Consider the following 27,669-nt stretch of genomic DNA (forward strand, 5'->3'; position numbering starts at 1 on the left):
GTACCTCAAGTAGACATGATGGCCTCTCGTCTCAATAAGAAACTTTGGTGGTATTGTTCCAGGTCGAGGGACCCGCAAGCCGTGGCAGTGGACACCCTAGTGACTCGTAGGTGTTCCAGTTGGTGTACGTGTTTCCTCCACTTCCACTCATTCCAAGAGTTCTAAAACTCATAAGGAGAACAAGAGTTCAGGCAATTCTCATTGCTCCGGACTGGCCAAGGAGGGCTTGGTGCGCGGATTTTCTGGATCTACTGCTAGAAGAGCTGAGGCCTCTTCCTCTTTGGGAGGACCTGCTGCAGCAGGGGCCGTTCACTTATCAAGACTTACCGCGGCTACGTTTGACAGCACGGAAGTTGAACGCCAGATATTAGCTCAAAAGGGCATTCCGATCAAGGTTATTTCCTACCCTGATACAGGCTAGGAAGGGAATAACGTCTGAACATTACCATTGTATTTGTAAAAAATATGTATCTTGTTTGAGTCCAAGAAGTTTCCTACGGTGGCGTTTAAACTTGGACGGTTTCTCCTCTTCCTGCAAGCAGGTGTGGATATGGGCTTGTGGTTGGGATCCGTAAAGGTCCAGATTTTGGCCCTATCCATTTTCTTCCAGAAACAGTTGGCTTCTTTCCCAGAGGTTCAGACCTTTTTGAAAGCGGTTCTGCACTTCCAGCCTCCCTTTGTGCCGCCTACTGCACCATGGGATCTTAACGTGGTGCTGCAGTTTCTCCAATCGGATTGGTTCGAGCCTGTACAGGAGGTTGAGGTTAAGTTTCTCACATGGAAGCCTGTCACTTTGTTGGCCTTCGCTTCTGCTAGACATGTGTCGGAGCTGGGGGCTTTGTCTTGTAAGAGCCCCTACTTGATCTTCCATGAAGATAGAGCTGAGCTCCGGACATGTCAGCAGTTTCTTCCGAAGGTTGTGTCGGCATTTCATATCAACCAACCTATTGTGGTGCCAGTTGCTACTGACTCCTCAATTTCATTCTTTCAAGTCCTTGGATGTTGTAAGGGCCCTGAAAATCTATGTGAAGAGGACTACTCGTCACAGAAAATCGGACTCTGTTTGTCCTGTATGATCCCAAGAAACTTGGGTGTCCTGCTTCTAAGCAGACGATCTCTCGCTTGATCAGGTTCACTATCCAGCATGCGTATTCTACGGCAGGATTAAGGCCCGCTCTACTCGTAAGGTGGGTTATTCCTGGGCGGCTGCCTGGGGTGTCTCGGCTTTACAGCTTTGCCGAGCGGCTACTTGGTCGGGGTCGAACACGTTTGCAAAGTTCTACAAGTACGATACTTTTGCCTCTGAGGATCTAAAGTTTGCTCAATCAGTTCTGCAGGAGCCTCAGCACTCTCCCTCCCGTTCTGGGAGCTTTAGTGCATCTCCATAGTACTAATGTGGACCCCAGCATCCTCTAGGACGTAAGAGAAAATAGGACTTTAATTGCCTACCGGTAAATCCTTTTCTCGTAGTCCGCAGAGGATGCTGGGCGCCCGCCCAGCGCTTCGTGATCCTGCAGTGGTTACTTTGTTCAGTACTGCTTAGTTCTTGGTTTAGTACTGTTAAGTAATATTGTTCAGCCGTTGCTGATGTTTCAAGCTGGTTAGCTTGGTTTGCCTTGTATGTGTGAGCTGGTGTGAATCTCGCCACTATCTGTGTCAATTCCTTCTCTCAAAGTTTTCCGTCTCCTCGGGTACAGTTTCTAGATGGAGTCTGGTAGGAGGGGCATAGAGGAAGGGAGCCAGCCCACACTCTCAAACTCTTAAAGTGCCAGTGGCTCCTAGTGGACCCGTCTATACCCCCATGGTACTAATGAGGACCCCAGCATCCTCTACGGACTACGAGAAAAGGATTTACCGGTAGGTTTTTGTAGTGCTGTGTGTCCCAACTTTATCGCTAATTGTAATTATTTTTTTCTTTTCGAGAGCTGTATAGAACTGTGATTTTTTTTTTCTTCTTTGTGCGTGTGTGTGTTGGAGACAGTGAGCAAATCTTTTTCTGTGTTCACATTTCTACTTAATGTAGGGATCATTTTATACACTGCAATAGGGAAGCTTTTAAGTGTAAAGACATGTTGTCACTGGGTGCCTGCCGTTACGATGATTTCTTACTCTGCCCTGCAATATTATTGTATTAATAAAGAACTACTGTATTTACTGTGTACTTGCCTGCTTCTCAGGGCTTGCTGCATTGTACATTATTCTATAGTGCCATATTCATCCGCTGCTATTCAGCACTGTACTGTAGTTTTAATTAGTGTAACAATCGCTACGCAGTGGTGAAGCTGTGTATTGCATACTGTGGATCCAATCACGCTTTACTTTGCTTATCTGCACTATTTGTATGGCCTGACTAGGATGCCTGTATGGTGCAGTAGCAACGATGAGTGTGACTACATCTGTAGGTACGTAGGGCAGTTCAGAGTAATTGGTATAAAGTTGCAGATTTAAGCATAATGTGCATGGTGCAGTACACTGGTATCGACCTGTCTTTTGCCTTTTTAACCTAGATTGTGTACTGTTTCCTCTGTTGTGCTACTTTTTCCTCACTTTTGCATGCACATTTGCCTATAGTGTACTATAGTGGTTACCCAAACTTTTTTAAATCACAGCAATGTAGAGTATCAGAATTTTTGTTCATGGTGCCCCTAGGCCAAAAGGTTCTTATTGAGAAATTTTGAAAAATATATCAAATTAAGTAAATTATGTGTATATGTTATCCTTAAGGCGGATACACACGGGTGAGATGAGACTCACTATATTTTTACCATGCGATTTCCCTTGAACTCCCCGGAGCCCAGAACCACCGATATTGACTAATACACACAGTGCGGTTTTTGACTGTGCGATTTTGACTATATACAATTTTGCTATATATAGTTCATATCACAAGGAAAATTGCACAATGTGTATGCAGCTTAAGGTTCAGTTATGTAGTAAGGCACATAATTCACTTATGTTTGTCCATATATTGTATGATTGGCAGCCGCCAGCACTGGTTTTGCATATTATATTGGCTATAAATTATTTGAATTGGTCCTGGACCACCAATCCAAGGCACCCTTGCAAGTGCCTCAAGGCAACCCACATGTCTGAGGAGAAATAAATGTGTTGTAATTAGAGATAAGCGTGTTCGGTTCTCTGAGAACCGAACCCTACCGGACTTTGCTTTCCGAGCCCGGATCCGAGTCAGGCTCTGGGTTTTCCCGCCTGACTCGGAAACCCGAACGCGGCAGAACGTCATCATCCCGCTGTCGGATTCTCGCTGGATTTGGATTCCATATAAGGAGCCGCACATCGCGCCCATTTTCACTCCAGTCTCGGAGAGTGTAGTGAGAGGACGTGTCTCCGTCCTCCAGTGTCTGTGTGGCGGCGGGAAAGTGGAGTGGCAAGTCTTGTGCTGTGTTGTGCTGCTCAGTCCAGTCCAGTGTAGCCACAGTGTATTGTGGTGCATCAGTCCAGGCAGTCACAGTGTTGGTGTCCTCTCCTGCCAGTGTAGCTGTATAAAGTGTTATTGACTGTGTTGTGCTGCATCAGACCAGTGGTAGTGTCCTGCCTCATCATCAGTCATTCCTGTAACGATATACGGTGCTGCTATATGTCCACTGCTGCCGTATAATAACAGCAACAACCACAAGTCTTTTACAGTATTGTTGTGTCTTGCTGCATCAGACCAGTGGTAGTGTCCTGTCTCATCAGTCACTCCAGTCATTCCTGTGCCACATATTGTCTCATATAACTCTCAAAAAATAATGGAGAACAAAAGTTTTGAGGCTAAAATAGGGAAAGATCAAGAAGAACCACTTCCTCCTAGTGCTGAAGCTGCTGCCACTAGACATGACATAGATGATGAAATGCTATCAACGTCGTCTGCCAAGGCCGATGCCCAATGTGATAGTAGAGGGCATGTTAAATCCAAAAAGCCAAAGTTCAGTAAAAAGAACCAAAAAAAGAAATTTAAATGGTCTGGGGAGAAACGTAAACTTGCCAATATGCCATTTACGACACGGAGTGGCAAGGAACGGCTGAGGCCCTGGCCTATATTCATGACTAGTGCTTTAGCTTCACATGACGATGGAAGCCCTCATAACTGAGGCCTTGACAATTATGTTGGTGTTAGACGTGTTTGTCCGGTATTCGCCATTAGTGCAGTGGGATTTAGACAATCGATGGAGGTATTGTGTCCCCGTTAACAATTCCCATCTAGATTCCACTTCACTAGGCAGGCGATAGCGAGATTTTGCCATTTAATTCCAGTGATTTGGACGTATAATTACAGTGATTTTGCCAATTAATTTCAGTGATTTATAATAATTAATTACAGTGATCTTGCCAATTAATTCCAGTGATTTGGACGTATAATTCCAGTTGGAATTGTCTGTGTCGCTTGGCTTAGTCATACAGCTACCTCATTGCACCTCTTCGACATCTTTGCATGAGGTGCTGTTTGGGGCCTAGTTTTTGAAAAGTGCCATCCTGTGTGACACTGCCGTATGAGTCTAGGGGTACTGCTGTATTAGTCCTGAGGTACTGCCGTATAAGTCCACCAATTGCAGATTTTTTTTTTAAAGTGACTGGAGCATGCTGGAGATGCTGTCAGTGGACCGAACAATTGCGGCTCACTCTCGACATTCAGCCACTGAGTGACACTACTAGATGAGCCAGGTGGTTGTGTCGCTTAGCTTAGGCCTACAGCAACCTCGGTGCACCTTTTTTTTCTCTTACGTCCTAGAGGATGCTGGGGACTCCGTAAGGATCATGGGGAATAGACGGGCTCCGCAGCAGACATGGGCACTAAAAAGAACTTTAGATATGGGTGTGCACTGGCTCCTCCCTCTATGCCCCTCCTCCAGACCTCAGTTTGATACTGTGCCCAGAGGAGACTGGGTGCATTACAGGGAGCTCTCCTGAGTTTCCTGAAAAAGTATTTTGTTAGGTTTTTTTATTTTCAGGGAGCCTGCTGGCAACAGGCTCCCTGCATCGAGGGACTGAGGAGAGAGAAGCAGACCTACTTAAATGCTGGGCTCTGCTTCTTAGGCTACTGGACACCATTAGCTCCAGAGGGAGTCGGAACGCAGGTCTCTCCTCGCTGTTCGTCCCTGAGCCGCGCCGCCGTCCTCCCCACAGAGCCGGAAGATAGAAGCCGGGTGAGTATGAGAAGATAAGAAGACTTCAGAGGCGGCAGAAGACTTACAGATCTTCACTGAGGCCATTGCTCCCACACAGAACACACGCACGGCAGGCACTGAGGGTGCAGGGCGCAGGAGGGGCGCCTTTGGCAGCAATTTAAACCTCTAGGACTGGTAAAAAGAGATATATTGGCTCTGTGGGCAGTATATGAGTATCCCCCGCCAGTTTTTGAACAGATTCGAGCGGGACCGAAGCCCGCCGCTGAGGGGGCGGAGCTTGATCCCTCAGCACTCACCAGCGCCATTTTTCTCCACAGCACACGCTGAGAAGCTGGCTCCCCGGACTCTCTCCTGCTGAACACGGTGACAGAGGGGTTTAAAGAAGGGGGGGGGGGACATAATTTGGCGCAATCAATATATATGTATATATAAAAAGCGCTATCTGGGAATTTTTTCCAAAGTCATTGGCGCTGGGTGTGTGCTGGCATACTCTCTCTCTGTCTCTCCTGAGGGCCTTGTGGGGGAACTGTCTCCAGATTAGAGATTCCCTGTGTGTGTGGGGTGTCAGTACGCGTGTGTCGGCATGTCTGAAGCGGAAGGCTCTTCTAGGGAGGAGGTGGAGCAAATGCGTGGTGTCTCCGTCGGCAACGCCGACACCTGACTGGGTGGATATGTGGAATGTTTTAAATGCAAATGTGAATTTATTACACAAGAGGTTGGACAAAGCAGAGTCCAGTGAATGTACAGGGAGTCTAGCCCTGCCTTTTACTATGTCGCAGGGGCCTTCTGGGTCTCAAAAGCGCCCACTATCCCAGGTTGTAGACACGGATACCGACACGGATTCTGACTCCAGTGTCGACTATGATGATGCGAAGTTGCAGCCAAAATTGGCTAAAAGTATTCATTATATGATTATTGCAATAAAAGAGGTGTTGCATATCACTGATGACCCCTCTGTCCCTGACACGAGGGTGCGCATGTATAAGGAAAAGAAACCTGAGGTAACCTTTCCACCATCTCATGAGCTTAACGAGTTATTTGAAAAGGCTTGGGAATCTCCGGACAAAAAACTGCAGATTCCCAAAAGGATTCTTATGGCGTATCCTTTCCCGGCTAAGGACAGGATACGGTGGGAATCCTACCCAAGGGTGGATAAAGCGTTGACACGCTTATCCAAAAAGGTAGCGCTGCCATCTCAAGATACCGCAACCCTCAAGGATCCTGCTGATCGCAGGCAGGAGACTACCTTGAGGTCAATTTACACACATACTGGTACATTACTCGGACCGGCGATAGCGTCGGCTTGGGTTTGTAGCGCTGTAGCAGCGTGGACAGATACCTTATCTGCTGATATAGATACGCTGGATAAGGAAACCATTTTATTGACCCTGGGTCATATTAAAGATGCGGTCCTGTATATGAGGGATGCTCAGAGAGACGTTGGCCTACTGGAGTCCAGAGCCAACGTTATGGCGATTTCTGCTAGATGTGCCCTATGGATCCGACAATGGACGGGTGATGCCGACTCGAAGAGGCATATGGAGGTTTTGCCTTACAAGGGTGAGGAATTGTTTGGGGAAGGTCTCACGGACCTGGTTTCCACAGCTACTGCAGGTAAATCAACTTTTTTGCCTTATGTTTCCTCACAGCCTAAGAAAACGCCACATTATCAGATGCAGTCCTTTCGATCGCATAAACCCAAGAGAGTACGGGGATCTTCCTTTCTTGCCAGAGGTAAGGGCAGGGGGAAAAAGCTGCCAACTACAGCTAGTTCCCAGGAGCAGAAGTCCTCCCCGGCCTCTACAAAATCCACCGCATGACGCTGGGGCTCCGCTGAGGGAGTCCGCCCCAGTGGGGGCACGTCTTCGACTTTTTAGCCACGTCTGGGTTCACTCACAGGTAGATCCCTGGGCAATAGAAATTTTTCCCAGGATTACAAGCTGGAATTCGAAGAGGTGCCTCCTCGCCGGTTTTTCAAATCGGCCCTACCAGCTTCTTCCCCAGAGAGGGAGATAGTTTTAAATGCAATTCAAAAATTGTGTCTTCAACAAGTGGTGGTCAAGTTTCCCCTGCTTCAGCAGGGGATGGGGTATTACTCAACCCTGTTTGTGGTCCCGAAACCGGCCTGTTCGGTCAGACCCATTTTAAATTTAAAATCCTTAAACCTATACTTAAAAAGGTTCAAGTTCAAAATGGAATCGCTCAGAGCGGTCATAGCCAGCCTGGAAGGGGGGGATTATACAGTGTCCCTGGACATAAAGGATGCATACCTTCATGTCCCCATATATCCGCCTCATCAGGCATTCCTGAGATTTGCTGTACAGGATTGTCATTACCAATTTCAGACGTTGCCGTTTGGGCTTTCCACGGCCCCGAGGATTTTCACCAAGGTAATGGCGGAAATGATGGTGCTCCTGCGCAAGCAGGGTGTCACAATTATCCTGTACTTGGACGATCTCCTAATAAAAGCGAGATCAAGAGAGCAGTTGCTGAACAGCGTATCACTTTCCCTGAGGGTGTTGCAGCAGCACGGCTGGATTCTCAATATCCCGAAGTCACAGTTGGTTCCGACGACCCGTTTGCCTTTCTTAGGCATGATTCTGGATACAGACCAGAAAAGGGTTTATCTCCCGAGGGAAAAGGCCCAAGAACTCATGAATTTGGTCAGGGACCTCTTGAAGCCAAAAAGAGTGTCGGTGCATCACTGCACTCGAGTTCTGGGAAAGATGGTGGCATCTTACGAGGCCATTCCATTCGGCAGGTTCCATGTGAGGACTTTTCAGTGGGACCTTCTGGACAAGTGGTCCGGGTCACATCTACAGATTTATCAGATGATCAGCCTGTCCCCCAGGGCCAGGGTATCTCTCCTGTGGTAGCTGCAAAGTGCTCACTTTCTAGAGGGTCGCAGGTTCTGCATTCAGGACTGGGTTCTGAGAACCACGGACGCGAGCCTCCGAGGTTGGGGAGCAGTCACACAAGGAAGAAACTTCCAAGGTCTCTGGTCAAGCCAGGAGGCTTGTCTTCACATCAACGTACTGGAATTAAGGGCCATATACAACGGCCTTCGTCAAGCGGAGACTTTGCTTCGCGACCTACCGGTTCTGATTCAGTCAGACAACATCACTGCAGTGGCTCATGTAAACCGCCAGGGCGGAACAAAGAGCAGAGTGGCAATGGCAGAAGCCACCAGGATTCTTCGCTGGGCGGAAAATCATGTAAGCGCTCTGACGGCAGTCTTCATTCCGGGAGTGGACAACTGGGAAGCAGACTTCCTCAGCAGACAGGATCTACATCCAGGAGAGTGGGGACTTCACCAGGAAGTCTTCGCAGAGATTGCAAGTCAGTGGGGACTGCCTCAGATAGACATGATGGTGTCACGCCTCAACAAAAAACTACCAAGGTATTGCGCCAGGTAAAGGGACCCTCAGGCGGTAGCAGTGGACGCCCTGGTGACACCATGGGTGTTCCAGTCGGTCTATGTGTTTCCTCCTCTTCCTCTCATCTCCAAGATATTGAGAATCATAAGATGAAGAGGAGTACAGGCAAGTCTCATTGTTCCAGATTGGCCTCGAAGGGCCTGGTATCCGGATCTGCTGGAAATGCTCACAGAAGATCCGTGGCCTCTTCCTCTCAGAGAGGACCTGTTGCAACAGGGACCCTGTCTGTTCCAAGACTTACCGCGGCTGCGTTTGACGGCATGGTGGTTGAACGCCGGATCCTAGCGGAAAAGGGCATTCCGGATGAGGTCATTCCTACTCTGATAAAGGTTAGGAAGGACGTGACAGCAAAACATTATCACCGTATATGGCGGAAGTATGTATCTTGGTGTGAGTCCAGGAATGCTCCTCTGGAAGAATTCCATCTGGGCCGTTTCCTTCACTTCCTACAGACTGGAGTGAATTTGGGCCTAAAATTAGGCTCCATTAAGGTTCAGATTTCGGCCATATCCATTTTCTTTCAGAAGGAATTGGCTTCTCTTCCGGAAGTACAGACTTTTGTGAAGGGAGTGCTGCATATCCAGCCTCCTTTTGTACCTCCAGTGGCACCCTGGGACCTTAACGTGGTGTTGCGGTTCCTTAAGTCTCACTGGTTTGAGCCTCTTAAAACGGTGGAATTAAAGTATCTCACTTGGAAAGTGGTCATGTTGATGGCCTTGGCGTCGGCAAGGCGAGTGTCGGAGTTGGCGGCTTTATCTCACAAAAGCCCCTATCTGGTTTTCCATGTGGATAGAGCGGAGTTGCGGACTCGTCCTCAATTTTTGCCCAAGATGGTTTCATCTTTTCATATGAACCAACCTATTGTGGTGCCTGTGGCTACGCGGTACTTGGAGGATTCCGAGTCCCTTGATGTGGTCAGGGCATTGAAAATTTATGTGGCCAGAACGGCTCGGGTTAGGAAAACAGAGGCACTGTTTGTCCTGTATGCAGCCAACAAGGTTGGCGCTCCTGCTTCTAAGCAGACTATTGCTCGCTGGATCTGTAACACGATTCAGCAGACTCATTCTACGGCTGGATTGCCGTTACCATATTCTGTAAAGGCCCATTCCACTGTTTTTAGGTTTTTTTTAAAAAAAAACTCATCCAGATCCAAAACCAAAACACGAAAGGGTGGTTTTGGCAAAACCAAGCCAAAACCAAAACACAAAAGTGGAATTAGAACCAAAACATGAAAAGTGCCCGCCGCACATCTCTAGTTGTAATGCAGACAAAGTTCAGTCAGGACATGTCGAAGAACCTGCAAATTGAGCAGACCTGGATGATACACCTGTTTGGAGGCAATTCATTTGCACCAAGTATAAAGCAGGCCAAATGCACACAGATGATGATGACCAGCAGCAAACCAGGTGTATACTTATTGGTGGCTGCATTGTGAGATCCGTACATTGCTGCATACAGGCTTTGTTTTATTTCACACTTCATTGTAGCAACATAATGCTCCTTTTACTTCCAAATCTGCATCAGGGACTTTATGCGCATTCATGTATCCATCTTAATGTAGGCACAAAGTAATCTTCATTTAGCTTTAATGGGCCAGCAAAATAGCTTGCAGTGCACTGAAAAAGCATTCATTCTCCCAGTTATACGTATTACAATTAGAACAAATAGACCCATAAATTGTGTGTGAAAGGAACATGTGCTTGTGTTATTTACCCTTCTAAAAAGCGTACGCCCCTGAATGATGAGCTTTACCTTACCTACTCTTTCCTCTGTAAGACATTGACACAGTCAGCCTGCTGCATTCACCTCCACCCAATGCATTTTTAAACAAATGTAGATGTTAATGAGAGAATCATGCTTGGTGTTGACTGAGCCTTTCAGCAGGTGTCAGGGAGTCTGCAGTGGTGTAATTGGATTCAGGAATAGTGCACAGCGAGAATAATAAATCAGATTCATACAACATCCTTCACTGTGACAAATGCAGTCACCTACTCAGTAGCACAGGGTATAGGCAATTTTGTGTGTAGATTTGATGCCATTTCCTATGTACAGTGCCTTGCTAAAGTATTCACCCCCTTTGCATTTTTCATGTTTTGTTGCCTCACAACCTGGAATTAAAGGGTCTGGGACTCAAGGTCGACACCAATTGGTCGACATACTTTAGGTTTGTAATGTTTTTTTTTGGTGGTGTTTTTCTCCGTAATGTGACCGGGAACCCCAATTAGTGCACTGTGTCCCCTCGCACGGCTCGTGAACTTCGGACAAGGTGCCTCGCTGCGATCGGTATAGGTTACCGTTCCCAATTGTAGTCCATGTTGATCGTAAAGTATGAAAAAGTTAAGACAAAAATTTGAAAAACTCATGTCGACCTTTTTCCATGTTGACCTTGTCCATGTTGACCTTTTGTCCATGTCGATCTATTTCAGGCGGCGACCTATTTCCAGTGTCGACCTGGAGTTCGGATACAGAATTAAAATGGATTGTTTGAAGGTTTGCATTATTTCATTCACAGAACATGGCTACAACTTTGAAGGGTTTTTTTTTCCCATTGTGAAGCAAACAACAAATAGGACAAAATAACAGAAAACTTCAGCGTGCATAACTATTCACCCCCCTAAAGTCACTACTTTGTAGAGCCACCTTTTGCAGCAATTACAGCTGTGAGTCGCTTTGGATAAATCTCTATGAGCTTGCTACATCTTGCCACTGGGATTTTTGCCCATTCCTCAAGGCAAAACTGCTCCAGCTCCTTCATGTTGGATGGTTTCCGCTTGTGAACAGCAATCTTCAAGTCTGACCATAGATTCTCAATTGGATTGAGATCTGGGCTTTCACTAGGCCATTCCAACACATTTAAATGTTTCCCCTTAAACCACTCGAGTGTTGCCTTACCAGTATGCTTCGGGTCATTGTCCTGCTGGAAGGTAAACCTCCGTCCCAGTCTCAAATCACAGGCAAACTGAAACAGGTTTTGCTCAAGAATATCCCTGTATTTAGCACCATCCATCTGTCCCTTGACTCGAAACAGTTTACCAGTCCCTGCTGCTTAAAAACATCCCCACAGCATGATGCTGCCACCACCATGTTTCACTGTGGGGATGGTGTTCTTGGAGTGATGGAATGTGTTGGGCTTGCGCCCAACATAGTCTTTTCCTTGGTGGCCGAAAAGTTACATTTTAGTCTCATCTGACCAGAGTACTTTCCTCCATACATTTGAGTCCTCGTCCACATGCCTTTTGGCAAACTCAAAACGTGCCTTCTTATTTCTAACACTAATACCCCTTTCTCTAACGTCCTTGAGGATGCTGGGACTTCGTAAGGACCATGGGGAATAGACGGGCTCCACAGGAGATAGGGCACTTTAAGAAAGCTTTGGATTCTGGGGGTGCACTTGCTCCTCCCTCTATGACCCTCCTCCAGACCTCAGTTTTACACTGTGCCCAGAGCAAGATGGGTGCACTGCAGAGAGCTCTCCAGAGTTCTCTGCCTAGAAGCATTTTTGTTTGGATTTTTTCTTTCTACTTTTACTACTTTTTCACAGGGAGCACTGCTGGCAACAGGCTCCCTGCACCGAGTGACTGAGGAGAGAGGAGCAGACCTTCTTGTCAAAGATAGGCTCTGCTTCCTCGGCTACTGGACACCATTAGCTCCAGAGGGGGTGAACGCAGGTTCTTACTGGGCGTCCACCCCCGGAGCCGCGCCGCCGTTCTCCTCACAGAGCCAGAAGTACAGAAGTCAGAAGACATCTCAGGCAGCAGAAGCCTTCAGCTTCACTGAGGTAACGCACAGCACTGCAGCTGTGCGTCATTGCTCCCATACACCTCACACACTCCGGTCACTGTAAGGGTGCAGGGAGCAGGGGGGGGGGGGCGCCCTGGGCAGCAACATAAACCTCTGCATGGCAAAAAGACTATATACATGTACAGGTGGGCTCTGTACATGTATATAAAAGAGCCCCTGCCATATTTCACTAAGTTTGAGCGGGACAGAAGCCCGCCGCCGAGGGGGCGGGGCTTCTCCCTCAGCACTCGCCAGCGCCATTTCTCTCCACAGCACTGCTGAGAGGAAGCTCCCCAGACTCTCCCCTGCTTACACACGGTGAAAGGGTGCTTAAAAGAGAGGGGGGGTGGGGCACATAATTGGCGGTTTACATATTACACAGCGCTGCTGGGGAAAAACATTTTGTGTTGGTCTCCAGGGTTATTGCGCTGGGGTGTGTGCTGGCATACTCTCTCTCTGTCTCTCCAAAGGGCCTTGACAGGGATACTGTCTTCAGGAAAGGGGTTCCCTGTGTGTGTGTGTGAAGTGTGTCGGTACGCGCGTGTCGACATGTTTGACGAGGAAGGCTCACTTAATGTGGAGGGGGAGTGCTTGAATGTCAGGTCGCCGTCGGCAACGCCGACACCGGAATGGGTGGATATGCTGAATGTCTTGAATGCAAATGTCAATCTATTGCATAAAAGATTAGACAAAGCTGAAGCTAGGGATCAGTCAGGTAGCCAGTCCATGCCTGTCCCTGGGGCGCCAGGTCCTTCGGGGTCTCAGAAGCGCACCATATCCCAGATCGATGACACAGATACCGACACAGATACTGACTCTAGTGTCAACTATGAAGATGCAAAATTACAGCCAAAGGTGGCTAAGGGTATACGGTACATGATTATTGCCATTAAAGAGGTTTTGCATATTACTGAGGAACCCCCTGTCCCTGACACGAGGGTACACATGTATAAAGGGAAAAAGCCTGAAGTCACTTTTCCATCCTCATTTGAATTAAGTGACTTGTGCGAAAAGGCTTGGGAATCTCCGGATAGGAGACCACAAGTTCCCAAAAGGATTCTCATGGCGTATCCTTTTCCACGAACTTATAGGATACGCTGGGAATCTTCGCCAAAAGTTGACAAGGCGCTGACACGTTTGTCCAAAAAGGTGGCACCGCCTTCTCAGGATACGGCTTCCCTCAAGGAACCTACTGATCGCAGGCAGGAAATTACCTTAAAGCACATTTACAATCATTCCGGTACTATTGCTCGACCGGCTATGGCGTCGGCCTGGGTTTGTAGTGCGGTTGTAGCATGGGCAGATTCCTTATCTACGGAAATTGACACCTTCGATAGGGATGCCATTCAAATGACCATAGAGCATATCAGAGATGCTGCCTTGTATATGAGGGATGCTCAGAGAGACATTTGTTTATTAAGCTCCAGAATAAATGCTATGTCTATTTCTGCTAGGCAGCTCTTGTGGACCCGACAGTGGACGGGAGATGCCTATTCAAAGCGGCATATGGAGTCCTTGCCTTACAAAGGGGTGGAGTTGTTTGGAGACGGCCTCTCGGATCTTGTCTCTACGGCTACGGCTGGTAAGTCAAATTTCTTACCTTATGTCCCCCCGCAACATACAAAAAAGGCACCTCATTATCAAATGCAGTCCTTTCGTTCCAATAAAAACAAGAAGGTACGTGGATCATCCTTTATTGCCAGAGGGAAAGGCAGGGGAAAAAAGCTGCACACAGCTAGTTCCCAAGAGCAGAAGTCCTCCCCTGCGTCTGCAAAGTCCACCGCATGACGCTGGGGGTTTCCGGGGGGAGGCAGATCTGGTGGGGGCTCGTCTTCGATTTTTCAGCCACGTCTGGGTTCACTCGCAGGTGGATCCCTGGGCATTAGAGATTGTTGCTCAGGGATACAGGCTGGAATTCAAAGACTTACCTCCTCGCCGATTTTTCAAATCGGCTCTGCCGGCTTCCCCGTCAGAGAGGGAGCTAGTGTTGGCTGCAATCCAAAAATTGTATATTCAACAGGTGATTGTCACAGTTCCTCATCTCCAGCAAGGAGAGGGATATTACTCAACCCTGTTTGTAGTCCCGAAACCGGACGGTTCGGTCAGACCCATTTTAAACTTGAAATCTCTGAACCTGTACTTGAAGAGGTTCAAGTTCAAAATGGAATCACTCAGGGCGGTCATCACCAGCCTGGAGGGGGGGGGATTGGATGGTGTCCCTGGACATAAAGGATGCTTACCTTCATGTTCCGATATTCCCTCCGCATCAGGCGTTCCTGAGGTTTGCAGTGCAGAACGGTCACTACCAATTTCAGACGTTGCCGTTTGGGCTTTCCACGGCCCTGAGAATTTTCACCAAGGTAATGGCGGAAATGATGGTGCTCCTGCGCAGGCAGGGGGTCACAATTATCCCATACTTGGACGATCTCCTCATAAAGGCGAGATCTCGGGAGAAGTTGCTGGACAGCGTGTCTCTATCCATGAAGACGCTGCAGTTACACGGCTGGATTCTCAATATACCGAAGTCCCAGCTAGTCCCTACAACGCGTCTGACCTTTTTGGGCCTGATTCTAGACACAGACCAGAAAAAGCTTTTTCTTCCGATCGAAATGGTTCAGGAGCTCATAGCCCTGGTCAGGGCCCTATTAAAACCAAAGAAGGTTTCAGTGCATCATTGCACGCGGGTCCTGGGGAAGATGGTGGCTTCATACGAGGCCATCCCTTTCGGCAGGTTCCATGCGAGGACTTTTCAATGGGACCTCTTGGACATGTGGTCCGGGTCCCATTTACAAATGCATCGAAGGATCACCCTGTCTCCCAGGACCAGGGTATCTCTCCTGTGGTGGCTGCACAGTGCTCACCTACTGGAGGGTCGCAGGGTCGGCATTCAGGACTGGGTCCTGGTGACTACGGACGCAAGCCTCCGAGGCTGGGGAGCAGTCACACTGGGAAGAAATTTCCAAGGTCTCTGGTCAAATCTAGTGACTTGTCTCCACATCAACGTCCTGGAGTTGAGGGCCATATACAATGCCCTGCGTCAAGCGGAGAAATTGCTTCAGGAAAAACCGGTTCTGATTCAGTCAGACAATATCACGGCAGTGGCTCATATAAACCGCCAAGGCGGAACAAGGAGCAGAGTGGCCATGGCGGAAGCGACCAGGATCCTACGCTGGGCGGAAGGCCATGTAAGCGCGCTGTCAGCAGTGTTCATCCCAGGGGTGGACAACTGGGAGGCGGACTTCCTCAGCAGGCACGACCTGCATCCGGGAGAGTGGGGACTTCATCAAGAAGTCTTCGCACAGATCACGGATCGGTGGGGACTGCCTCAAATAGACATGATGGCATCCCGTCTCAACAAAAAGCTAAGGCGGTATTGCGCCAGGTCAAGGGACCCTCAGGCGGTAGCAGTAGACGCTCTGGTGACACCTTGTGTGTTCAGATCGTTCTATGTGTTTCCTCCTCTTCCTCTCATACCCATAGTGTTGAGAATAATAAGAATAAGCAGGGTCAGAACAATCCTCATTGTTCCAGATTGGCCACGGAGCACTTGGTATCCGGAGCTGGAAGAGTTGCTCACAGAAGATCCGTGGCCTCTTCCTCTAAGGCAGGACCTGCTGTGGCAGGGGCCCTGTCTGTTCCAAGACTTACCGCGGCTGCGTATGACGGCATGGCGGTTGAACGCTGGATCCTAGCGGTAAAAGGGATTCCGGAGGAGGTCATTCCTACCCTGATCAAGGCTAGAAAAGACGTGACGTTAAAACATTATCACCGTATATGGCGAAAATATGTTTCTTGGTGTGAGGCCAGAGCTGCTCCTACGGAGGAGTTCCATTTGGGCCGTCTGCTTCACTTCCTTCAAACAGGAGTGACTTTGGGCCTAAAATTAGGGTCCATAAAGGTCCAAATTTCGGCCTTATCCATTTTCTTTCAAAGAGTATTAGGCTCTCTTCCTGAAGTACAGACTTTTGTGAAGGGGATGCTGCATATTCAGCCTCCCTTTGTGCCTCCTGTGGCGCCTTGGGATCTTAACGTGGTGTTACGTTTCCTCAAGTCACCTTGGTTTGAACCACTCAAAACTGTGGAGTTGAAATACCTCACATGGAAAGTGGTCCTGTTGTTGGAGTTAGCTTCGGCTAGACGTGTTTCAGAATTGGCGGCTTTATCACATAAAAGCCCATACTTGGTTTTTCACGTGGATAGGGCAGAGTTGAGGACTCGTCCTCAATTTCTGCCAAAAGTGGTCTCATCTTTTCATATGAACCAACCTATTGTCGTGCCTGTGGCTACACGGGACTTGGAGGATTCTGAGTCCCTGGATGTGGTCAGGGCTTTGAAGATTTATGTGACCAGAACGGCTAGAATCAGGAAGACTGAAGCTCTGTTTGTTCTGTATGCGGCCAACAAGGTTGGCGCTCCTGCTTCAAAGCAGACTATTGGTCGCTGGATCTGTAACACGATTCAGCAGGTGCATTCTACCACAGGATTGCCGTTACCGAAATCGGTTAAGGCCCACTCCACTAGGAAAGTGGGCTCTTCTTGGGCGGCTGCCCGAGGGGTCTCGGCATTACAGTTGTGCCGAGCAGCTACTTGGTCGGGGTCAAACACCTTTGCAAAGTTCTATAAGTTTGATACCCTGGCTGAGGAGGACCTCCTGTTTGCTCAATCGGTGCTGCAGAGTCATCCGCACTCTCCCGCCCGTTTGGGAGCTTTGGTATAATCCCCATGGTCCTTACGGAGTCACAGCATCCTCAAGCACGTTAGAGAAAATAAGATTTTACTTACCGGTAAATCTATTTCTTGTAGTCCGTAGAGGATGCTGGGCGCCCGTCCCAAGTGCGGACTTCTTCTGCAAGACTTGTATATAGTTATTGCTTACATAAGGGTTATGTTATAGTTATCGGTTGAACCGTGGCTATGTTGTTGTTCATACTGTTAACTGGGTAGTTTATCACAAGTTGTACGGTGTGATTGGTGTGGCTGGTATGGATCTTGCCCTTAGATTTACAAAAATCCTTCCTTGTACTGTCCATCTCCTCTGGGCACAGTTTCCCTAACTGAGGTCTGGAGGAGGGTCATAGAGGGAGGAGCCAGTGCACACCCAGAATCCAAAGTTTTCTTAAAGTGCCCTATCTCCTGCGGAGCCCGTCTATTCTCCATGGTCCTTACAGAGTCCCAGCATCCTCTACGGACTACGAGAAATAGATTTACCGCTAAGTAAAATCTTATTTTTCCACTGCCTTGAAAAACACGGGTAAATGCACGGGGGCGCGCATTTACCCGTGCTTTATCCTAGTGGAAACGGCGCCCCCTGGCAAATTCCCGGATCAAGTGATCCGTGAATCCTACCCGAGTATCTTGCCGGGTTGAACACGTGTTCAACCGGGTAAGTGTGCAGTGTGAACGGAAGCCGTGTCGAGGTGACACGGCTCCCGTTCACAGTGAATGGAAGGGCGGCGCTGGGAGATCATGTGATCTCCCAGCGCCGCCCCTGCCGCGTCAGCAACAGCGTTACCAACCCGGCAATATGCCACAGGCTCCCGGCGGCTGCGACCCATGCTACAGATGGAAAAGGGGTATAATTAATGGCTTTTTTTCTGGCCACTCTTCCATAAAGCCCAGCTCTATGGAGTGTACGGCTTATCGTGGTCACATGCGCAGCTACACCAGTCTCTGCTGTGGAACTCTGCAGCTCCTTCAGGATTACCTTTGGTCTTTGTGCTACCTCTCTGATTAATGCCCTCCTTGCCCGTTCTGTGAGTTTTGGTAGCCGGCCCTCTCTTAGCAGGTTTTTTGTGGTACCATGTTCTTTCCATTTGAAGATGATGGATTTGATGGTGCTCAGGGGGATCATCAAAGATTTGGATATTTTTTTTATAACCCAACTCTGACTTGCACTTCTCAACAACTTTGTCCCTGACTTGTTTGGAGAGCTCCTTTGTCTTCATAGTGTGATGCCTCTGGCTTAGTGGTGTTGCAGCCTCTGGGGCCTTTCAGAAAAGGTGTATTTATACTGACAGATCATGTGACACTTAGATTGCACACAGGTGGACTTCATTTCACTAATGATGTGACTTCTGAAGGTAATTGGTTGCACCAGAACTTTTGAGAGGCTTCATAGCAAAGGGGGTGACTACATATGCACATGACAATTTTCAAATTTTTATTTATAAAAATAATTTTTTGTATACATTTTCTCTATCGTCCTAGTGGATGCTGGGGTTCCTGAAAGGACCATGGGGAATAGCGGCTCCGCAGGAGACAGGGCACAAAAAGTAAAGCTTTAGGATCAGGTGGTGTGCACTGGCTCCTCCCCCTATGACCCTCCTCCAAGCCTCAGTTAGATTTTTGTGCCCGGCCGAGAAGGGTGCAATCTAGGTGGCTCTCCTAAAGAGCTGCTTAGAAAAGTTTAGCTTAGGTTTTTTATTTTACAGTGAGTCCTGCTGGCAACAGGATCACTGCAACGAGGGACTTAGGGGAGAAGAAGTGAACTCACCTGCGTGCAGGATGGATTGGCTTCTTTGGCTACTGGACATTAGCTCCAGAGGGACGATCACAGGTACAGCCTGGATGGTCACCGGAGCCTCGCCGCTGGCCCCCTTGCAGATGCTGAAACGAGAAGAGGTCCAGAATCGGCGGCAGAAGACTCCTCAGTCTTCTTAAGGTAGCGCACAGCACTGCAGCTGTGCGCCATTTCCTCTCAGCACACTTCACACGGCAGTCACTGAGGGTGCAGGGCGCTGGGAGGGGGGCGCCCTGGGAGGCAAACGAAAACCTTTTTTGGCTAAAAATACCTCACATATAGCCTCCGGGGGCTATATGGAGATATTTAACCCCTGCCAGAATCCATTAAAGAGCGGGAGACGAGCCCGCCGAAAAAGGGGCGGGACCTATCTCCTCAGCACACAGCGCCATTTTCCCTCACAGAAAGGCTGGAGGGAAGGCTCCCAGGCTCTCCCCTGCACTGCACTACAGAAACAGGGTTAAAACAGAGAGGGGGGGCACTAATTTGGCGTTAGAAATATATAAAAGATGCTATAAGGGAAAACACTTATATAAGGTTGTCCCTATATAATTATAGCGTTTTTGGTGTGTGCTGGCAAACTCTCCCTCTGTCTCTCCAAAGGGCTAGTGGGTCCTGTCCTCTATCAGAGCATTCCCTGTGTGTGTGCTGTGTGTCGGTACGTGTGTGTCGACATGTATGAGGACGATGTTGGTGAGGAGGCGGAGCAATTGCCTGTAATGGTGATGTCACTCTCTAGGGAGTCGACACCGGAATGGATGGCTTATTTAGGGAATTACGTGATAATGTCAACACGCTGCAAGGTCGGTTGACGACATGAGACGGCCGACAAACAATTAGTACCGGTCCAGACGTCTCAGAAACACCGTCAGGGGTTTTAAAACGCCCGTTTACTTTAGTCGGTCGACACAGACACAGACACGGACACTGAATCCAGTGTCGACGGTGAATAAACAAACGTATTCCTTATTAGGGCCACACGTTAAGGGCAATGAAGGAGGTGTTACATATTTCTGATACTACAAGTACCACAAAAGAGGGTATTATGTGGGATGTGAAAAAACTACCGTAGTTTTTCCTGAATCAGATAAATTAAATGAAGTGTGTGATGATGCGTGGGTTCCCCCCGATAGAAAATTATGGGCGGTATACCCTTTCCCGCCAGAAGTTAGGGCGCGTTGGGAAACACCCCTTAGGGTGGATAAGGCGCTCACACGCTTATCAAAACAAGTGGCGGTACCGTCTATAGATAGGGCCGTCCTCAAGGAGCCAGCTGACAGGAGGCTGGAAAATATCATAAAAAGTATATACACACATACTGGTGTTATACTGCGACCAGCGATCGCCTCAGCCTGGATGTGCAGAGCTGGGGTGGCTTGGTCGGATTCCCTGACTAAAAATATTGATACCCTTGACAGGGACAGTATTTTAATGACTATAGAGCATTTAAAGGATGCATTTTCTATATATGCGAGATGCACAGAGGGATATTTGCACTCTGGCATCAAGAGTAAGTGCGATGTCCATATCTGCCAGAAGATGTTTATGGACACGACAGTGGTCAGGTGATGCAGATTCCAAACGGCACAAAGGTGTATTGCCGTATAAAGGAAGAGGAGTTATTTGGGGTCGGTCCATCGGACCTGGTGGCCACGGCAACTGCTGGAAAATCCACCGTTTTTACCCTAAGTCACATCTCTGCAGAAAAAGACACCGTCTTTTCAGCCTCAGTCCTTTCGTCCCTATAAGAGTCTCATCTGCCCAGGGATAGAGGAAAGGGAAGAAGACTGCAGCAGGCAGCCCATTCCCAGGAACAGAAGCGTTCCACCGCTTCTGCCAAGCTCTCAGCATGACGCTGGGACCGTACAGGACCCCTGGATCCTACATGTAGTATCCCAGGGGTACAGATTGGAATGTCGAGACGTTTCCCCTTCGCAGGCTCCTGAAGTCTGGTTTACCAAGGTCTCCCTCCGACAAGGAGGCAGTATGGGAAACAATTCACAAGCTGTATTCCCAGCAGGTGATAATCAAATTACCCCTCCTACAACAAGAAAAGGGGTATTATTCCACATTATATTGTGGTACTGAAGCCAGAAGGCTAGGTGAGACCTATTCTAAATCTAAAAAAATTTGAACACTTACAAAGGTTCAAATCAAGATGGAGTCACTCAGAGCAGTGATAACGAACCAGGAAGAAGGGGACTATATAGTGTCCCGAGACATCAGGGATGCTTACCTCCATGTCCAAAATTTGCCCTTCTCACTAAGGGTACCTCAGGTTCGTGGTACAGAACTGTCACTATCAGTTTCAGACGCTGCCGTTTGGATTGTCCACGGCACCCCGGGTCTTTACCAAGGTAATGGCCGAAATGATGACTCTTCTTCGAAGAAAAGGCGTCTTAATTATCCCTTACTTGGACGATCTCCTGATAAGGGCAAAGTCCAGGGAACAGTTGGAGGTCGGAGTAGCACTATCTCGGATACTGCTACAACAGCACGGGTGGATTCTAAATATTCCAAAATCGCAGCTGATCCCGACGACAAGTCTGCTGTGCCTAGGGATGATTCTGGACACAGTCCAGAAAAAGGTGTTTCTCCCGGAAGAGAAAGCCAGGGAGTTATCCGAGCTAGTCAGGAACCTCCTAAAATCAGTGCATCATTGCACAAGGGTCCTGGTAAAGATGGTGACTTCCTACGAAGCAATTCCATTCGGCAGATTTCACGCAATAATTTTTCAGTGGGATCTGCTGGACAAATGGTCCGGATCGCATCTTCAGATGCATCAGCGGATAACCCTATATCCAAGGACAAGGGTGTCTCTCCTGTGGTGGTTACAGAGTGCTCATCTTCTAGAGGGCCGCAGATTCGGCATTCAGGATTGGATGCTGGTGACCACGGAGGCCAGCCCGAGAGGCTGGGGAGCAGTCACACAAGGAAAAAATTTCCAGGGAGTGTGATCAAGTCTGGAGACTTTTCTCCACATAAATATACTGCAGCTAAGGGTAAATTTATAATACTCTAAGCTTAGCAAGACCTCTGCTTCAAGGTCAGCCGGTATTGATCCAGTGGGAAAAACATCACGGCAGTCGCCCACGTAAATAGACAGGGCGGCACAAGAAGCAGGAGGGCAATGGCAGAAACTGCAAGGACTTTTCGCTGGGCGGAAAATCATGTGATAGCACTGTCAGCAGTGTTTCATTCCGGGAATGGAAACTGGGAAGCAGACTTCCTCAGCAGGCACGACCTCCACCCGGCAGAGTGGAAACGTCATCGGGAAGTTTTCCACATGATTGTAAACCGTTGGGAAATACCAAAGGTGGACATGATGGCGTCCCGTCTGAACAAAAAACGGGACAGGTATTGCGCCAGGTTAAGAGACCCTCAGGCAATAGCTGTGGACGTTCTGGTAACACCATGGATGTACCAGTCGGTGTATGTGTTCCATCCTCTGCTTCTCATACCTAAGGTACTGAGACTTATAAGACGTAGAGGAGTAAGAACTATACTCATGGCTCCGGATTGGCCAAGAAGGACTTGGTACCCGGAACTTCAAGAGATGCTCACAGAGGACTTATAGCCTCTGCCGCTAAGAAGGGACTTGTTTCAGCAAGTACCATGTCTGTTCCAAGACTTACCGCAGCTGCGTTTGACGGCATGGCGGTGGAACGCCGGATCCTAAGGGAAGAGGTCATTCCTACCCTGGTCAAAGCCAAAAAGGAGGTGACCGCACAACATTATCACCACATGTGGCAAAAATATGTTGCGTGGTGTGAGGCCAGAAAGGCCCCACGAAGAAATTTCAACTCGGTCGATTCCTGCATTTCCTGCAAACAGGAGTGTCTATGGGCCTCAAATTGGGGTCCATTAAGGTTCAAATTTCGGCCCTGTCGATTTTCTTCCAGAAAGAAGTGGCTTCAGTTCCTGAAGTCCAGAAGTTTGTCAAGGGAGTATTGCATATACAACCCCCTTTTGTGCCTCCAGTGGCACTGTGGGATCTCAACGTAGTTCTGGGATTCCTCAAATCACATTGGTTTAAAATCAGTCAAATCTGTGGATTTGAAGCATCTCACATGAAAAGTGACCATGCTCTTGGCCCTGGCCTGGACCAGGCGAGTGTCAAATTGGTGGTTTTTTTCTCAAAAAAGCCCATATCTGGTTGTCCATTTGGACAGGGCAGAGCTGCGGACTCGTCCCCAGTTCTCTCCCTAAGGTGGTGTCAGTGTTTCACCTGAACCAGCTTATTTTGGTGCCTTGCGCCTACTAGGGACTTGGAGGACTCCAGGTTGCTAGATGTTGTCAGGGCCCTGTAAATATAGGTTCCAGGACGGCTGGAGTCAGGAAAACTGACTTGCTGTTATCCTGTATGCACCCAACAAACTGGGTGCTCTTGCTTCTAAGCAGACTATTGCTAGTTGGATGTGTAATACAATTCAGCTTGCACATTCTGTGGCAGGCCTGCCACAGCCAAAATATGTAAATGCCCATTCCACAAGGAAGGTGGGCTTATCTTGGGCGGCTGCCCGAGGGGTCTCGGCTTTACAACTTTGCCGAGCGGCTATTTAGTCAGGGGCAAACACGTTGGTAAAATCCTACAAATTTGATACCCTGGCTAAGGAGGACCTGGAGTTCTCTCATTCGGTGCTGCAGAGTCATCCGCACTCTCCCGCCCGTTTGGGAGCTTTGGTATTATCCCCATGGTCCTTTCAGGAACCCCAGCATCCACTAGGACGATAGAGAAAATAAGAATTTACTTACCGATAATTCTATTTCTCGAAGTCCGTAGTGGATGCTGGGCGCCCATCCCAAGTGCGGATTATCTGCAATACTTGTACATAGTTACAAAAATCGGGTTATTATTGTTGTGAGCCATCTTTTCAGAGGCTCCGCTGTTATCATACTGTTAACTGGGTTCAGATCACAGGTTGTACAGTGTGATTGGTGTGGCTGGTATGAGTCTTACCCGGGATTCAAAATCCTTCCTTATTGTGTACGCTCGTCCGGGCACAGTATCCTAACTGAGGCTTGGAGGAGGGTCATAGGGGGAGGAGCCAGTGCACACCACCTGATCCTAAAGCTTTACTTTTTGTGCCCTGTCTCCTGCGGAGCCGCTATTCCCCATGGTCCTTTCAGGAACCCCAGCATCCACTACGGACTCCGAGAAATAGAATTATCGGTAAGTAAATTCTTATTTTTCTCTTTTCACTTCACCATCTTTGACTATTTTGTGCATATCCATCACATAAAATTCAGATAAAAAAAAAAAAATTAAATTACAGGTTGTAAATAGCCTGTAAAATAGGTTAAATAGCCAAGGGGGGTGAATACTTTAGCAAGGCACTGTACATGGGACACATACCTGGCGTTCTCTTTGAAAGGACTGTATGGACCATGACATGACCTGGATCAGCAATTTACTTTTCTTTTTTTGGAGCCAGAGAAATTATAAAATATTTCTATTACATCTGCTACTTGCCGAGCAGCTACTTGGTCAGGGTCAAACACATTTGCAAAGTTCTACAAGTTTGACACCTTGGCCGATGAGGACCTCAAGTTCTGTCAATCGGTGCTGCAGGGTCATCCGCACTCTCCCACCCGTACTGGAGCTTTGGTATAAACCCCATGGTCATGAAGTGTACCCCAGCATCCTCTAGGACGGATGAGAAAACAGGATTTTGATACCTACCGGTAAATCCTTTTCTCCTAGTCCGTAGAGGATGCTGGGCGCCTGTCCCAGTGCGTACTTTTACCTGCAGTTTTTTGTTATTAGAGTTACACAGGTTGTGTTATATTAGTTTCAGCATGTTGCTGTAATTGGTTCATGCCTGTTGGCTTGTGTTATGTTGAAGGCCATGTGTGCGGCATGGTTGCGGTGAGAGCTGGTGTGTATCTCACCATTAGTATTAAAGTAAATCCTTTCCTCTAAATGTCCGTCTCCCTGGGCACAGTTCCTATAACTGGGGTCTGGAGGAGGGGCATAGAGGGAGGAGCCAGTTCACACCCATTGAAAAGTCTTAAGAGTGCCCATGGCTCCCGCGGAACCGTCTATACCCCATGGTCATGAAGTGGACCCCAGCATCCTCTAAGGACTAGGAGAAAAGGATTTACCGGTAGGTATCAAAATCCTGTTTTACCCTGTACTTGTCCTATATTGTTGTCAACTGTAAGTTGCTGTTTTCCTGTTTTGATGATTTGTTTATGTACTCTGTAATTGGGCGCTGCGGAAACCTTGTGGCGCCATATAAATAAAGGATGATAATAATAATAAATAACTCTGAATCAGGCCCATAGTCACTACTACAGCTTATTTCTGTTGCAGACATTACAGCCCCTGCAATCCACAGCGCACTATAACCCTTCTTGTCTCACACTTGTCCATTTTCTATGCTCTCTTGGTCAAGAGACAAGTCTGTGTGTGATCTTTATCAAAGGGGATGAGCAGGCAACTCTAATTACTTTATGTCCAGGTTGCATGTCTATTGCTGCGGATAGCTTATAGTAATGAGTATTTTATATCATAACCTGCATACCTGATATTCTTCTATGAATGTTGAAACATTGACTAACTTAGGGGCCCATTTATCAGCAAGTTTTAGCTATTTAAAATTTGAAGCGTATGATAAATTATGCTCCAGCTAATCAGCTCTTGTCTAGTGTTAAAAAAGGACCATTGTGAGCTGATTGTCTGGAGCACCATTTATCATACGCAACAAGTTTTAAATAGCTAATACTTGTTGATAAATGGGCCCCTTAATTTGCTTTTAATATACATTATAAGACTAATGACCCCTAATAGATAATCCCAGACCATCTGTACCCTTTATCCGACTCCTGAAATCAATTTCCGCTCAGTATCTTTTAACCATCAATATACTTTATTTACAAATACAATTAGTTATCCAAAAATGTGCTAAAGTCAATTTTCAAAGAAATATAATTAATAGAATGAAAGTAATTTTCTAATCAGAACGAAAGTCAACAAGACCTTTGTATATCTGTCATTGGCTCATCACAGTTATGCAGTTTGCAAAAGTAGTTTGATTTCACCAAGATCCTGCGGTTTACTGTTCACAAGTTACTTTTCCATCGGACAGTGGGGGATTGTTCTTGTACTATCTTTTCTTCCTTCTTTAGTTTCTGTAAATGATCAGTTAGGTTGATTTCTGCAGCTGCGTGCAAATACTCTGGAGTATCCTTGTACACAATTTTAACAAGTTCCATGGCAGTCAGCGCTTTGCCTGAATTCTCTTGCAGAGCTTGGAGGAACTGCTGCTCCTGGGCCTGTCTGTGAGAGATATACTCCTGAATTTTTCCCATTGCACCTTGAACAACTGGGCCATGTCCTGGGTAAATCTTGTCAGCCTTAAAATCCAACAGCCTTTGCAAGGACTTCATATAATCATACAGCTCCTCAAACACAGCTGTCCTTTCTCCAAGGATACAGTCGCCAGAGAAGATGGCATTTTCTTCCAATAAAAGCAAAGCCATGTGATCATCTGTATGTCCCGGTGTAAACAGAACTTGCAGGGTAGCTCCTTCTGTTGTTATCATATCTCCATCTTTAAGATAGCTGTACTTCTGCTCGCCCGTTCTGATGACCTCTTCTTTGTGTGGATTGCGGGGAAGTTTACTAACACAGAGGTCTGACCCCATCACAACATCCCTGTATATATCCGCGATACCACCGGAATGGTCGTGGTGCCAGTGGGTGACAATGACCTCCTGGATGGCCGCGCTGGATTCCCGCAGAACCTGCTTCAGTCAGTTGATGTACTCTGGGACCGCAGGCTCTCCCGTGTCTATGAGGATCCTCCTCTTGCCGGTGCCCACCAGGTACGTGTTGGTGCCCTACAGTGTCATGGGCCCCGGATTACAGCCCAGAACCCGGATCACCCGGGATGACAGCTGTTCCACACGGGGTAGCAGTGTCAGCGCCATGCTAGATCCTGAGTCCAGCGAGCGACCAGCCTATCCAATCACCGCACGCTACGTCCCGTTCAGTATCTTTTAAGTGTATAAACTTATTTGTTGGGTCTGTTTTGCTACTACGTTCTAAATGCTGTTTCTTTTTGCGTTACATTTACATATTATGCACTTTTCTTGAGTTTTGGTTTTATTCTGTTTCAAATTTCTTTTTGCACCTGGAGTCTTTCATTTGGCACCATTGTTTTCAACTTCAGTATGTGTATTTTTAGGGAACATATTGTTCTTAATGATAATATAGTAATGCTAAATGAAATGCCGAAGGCTCAGTTTTTATAATCATACAAATTACTGCTGCCATTTCTGTATTTAATTATTCATAATAGATGTGTGTGTTACAGGTATTGTCCTATACAATAATGTTTTCTGTCTTGTATTTTCTTTTTTGTTTGTTTTTAGGTGCAAAGGTTTCGAACTGCAATGGTTGATGGAGGAATACTGTTAACTGAACCTCCACGCATTTATGAATAACATCGCATAGTGGATTCTTTTCAGTTCTGCGACACCAAAAAGACAATTTTCTGGAAAACTTTTTTTTTTCCTCTCTAAATAATCTTTGTATTATACTTTGTGTAGAGTTCTAATAAAAGAGTCAATAATGAAACAGTTTCCCCTTTAGAATTGTGTACTGTATGTCCTAAAATGACTTAAAGTCTTGCAATCACTCATGGCGAGTCTCCCATATCTAAAATGCTTGTGACCAGAGGTATTTTACATATCAGATTTGTTTCTTATTTTGGAGTATTTGCATGTACTGCACCAAGTCTAACCACAGAATGCATTTATCTTTTATTTACACCTCATACACATAGGGGGTTATTCAGCT

The 27,669-nt window shown here is 47.4% G+C and overlaps 2 protein-coding genes across 2 annotated transcripts in view; one reads left to right on the forward strand and one right to left on the reverse strand.

The window, feature by feature from the left end:
- MRPL18 (mitochondrial ribosomal protein L18) overlaps positions 1-27,447 on the forward strand; it is a 183,742-nt gene extending 156,295 nt beyond the window's left edge. The window contains exon 4 of the mRNA XM_063926289.1: positions 27,243-27,447. Within this exon, the coding sequence (XP_063782359.1) occupies positions 27,243-27,314 (72 nt within the window). The 3' untranslated portion in view covers positions 27,315-27,447. The remainder of the gene's footprint in view (positions 1-27,242) is intronic.
- LOC134935230 (endoribonuclease LACTB2-like) lies at positions 25,753-26,829 on the reverse strand. Its single transcript, XM_063930419.1, has one exon. The coding sequence runs from the start codon at positions 26,511-26,513 to the stop codon at positions 25,929-25,931; it is 585 nt and encodes a 194-aa protein (XP_063786489.1). The 5' UTR covers positions 26,514-26,829; the 3' UTR covers positions 25,753-25,928.
- Positions 27,448-27,669: the final 222 nt, after the last annotated feature.

This window comes from Pseudophryne corroboree, chromosome 6, assembly GCF_028390025.1.
Source record: "Pseudophryne corroboree isolate aPseCor3 chromosome 6, aPseCor3.hap2, whole genome shotgun sequence".
NCBI lineage: Eukaryota > Metazoa > Chordata > Amphibia > Anura > Myobatrachidae > Pseudophryne > Pseudophryne corroboree.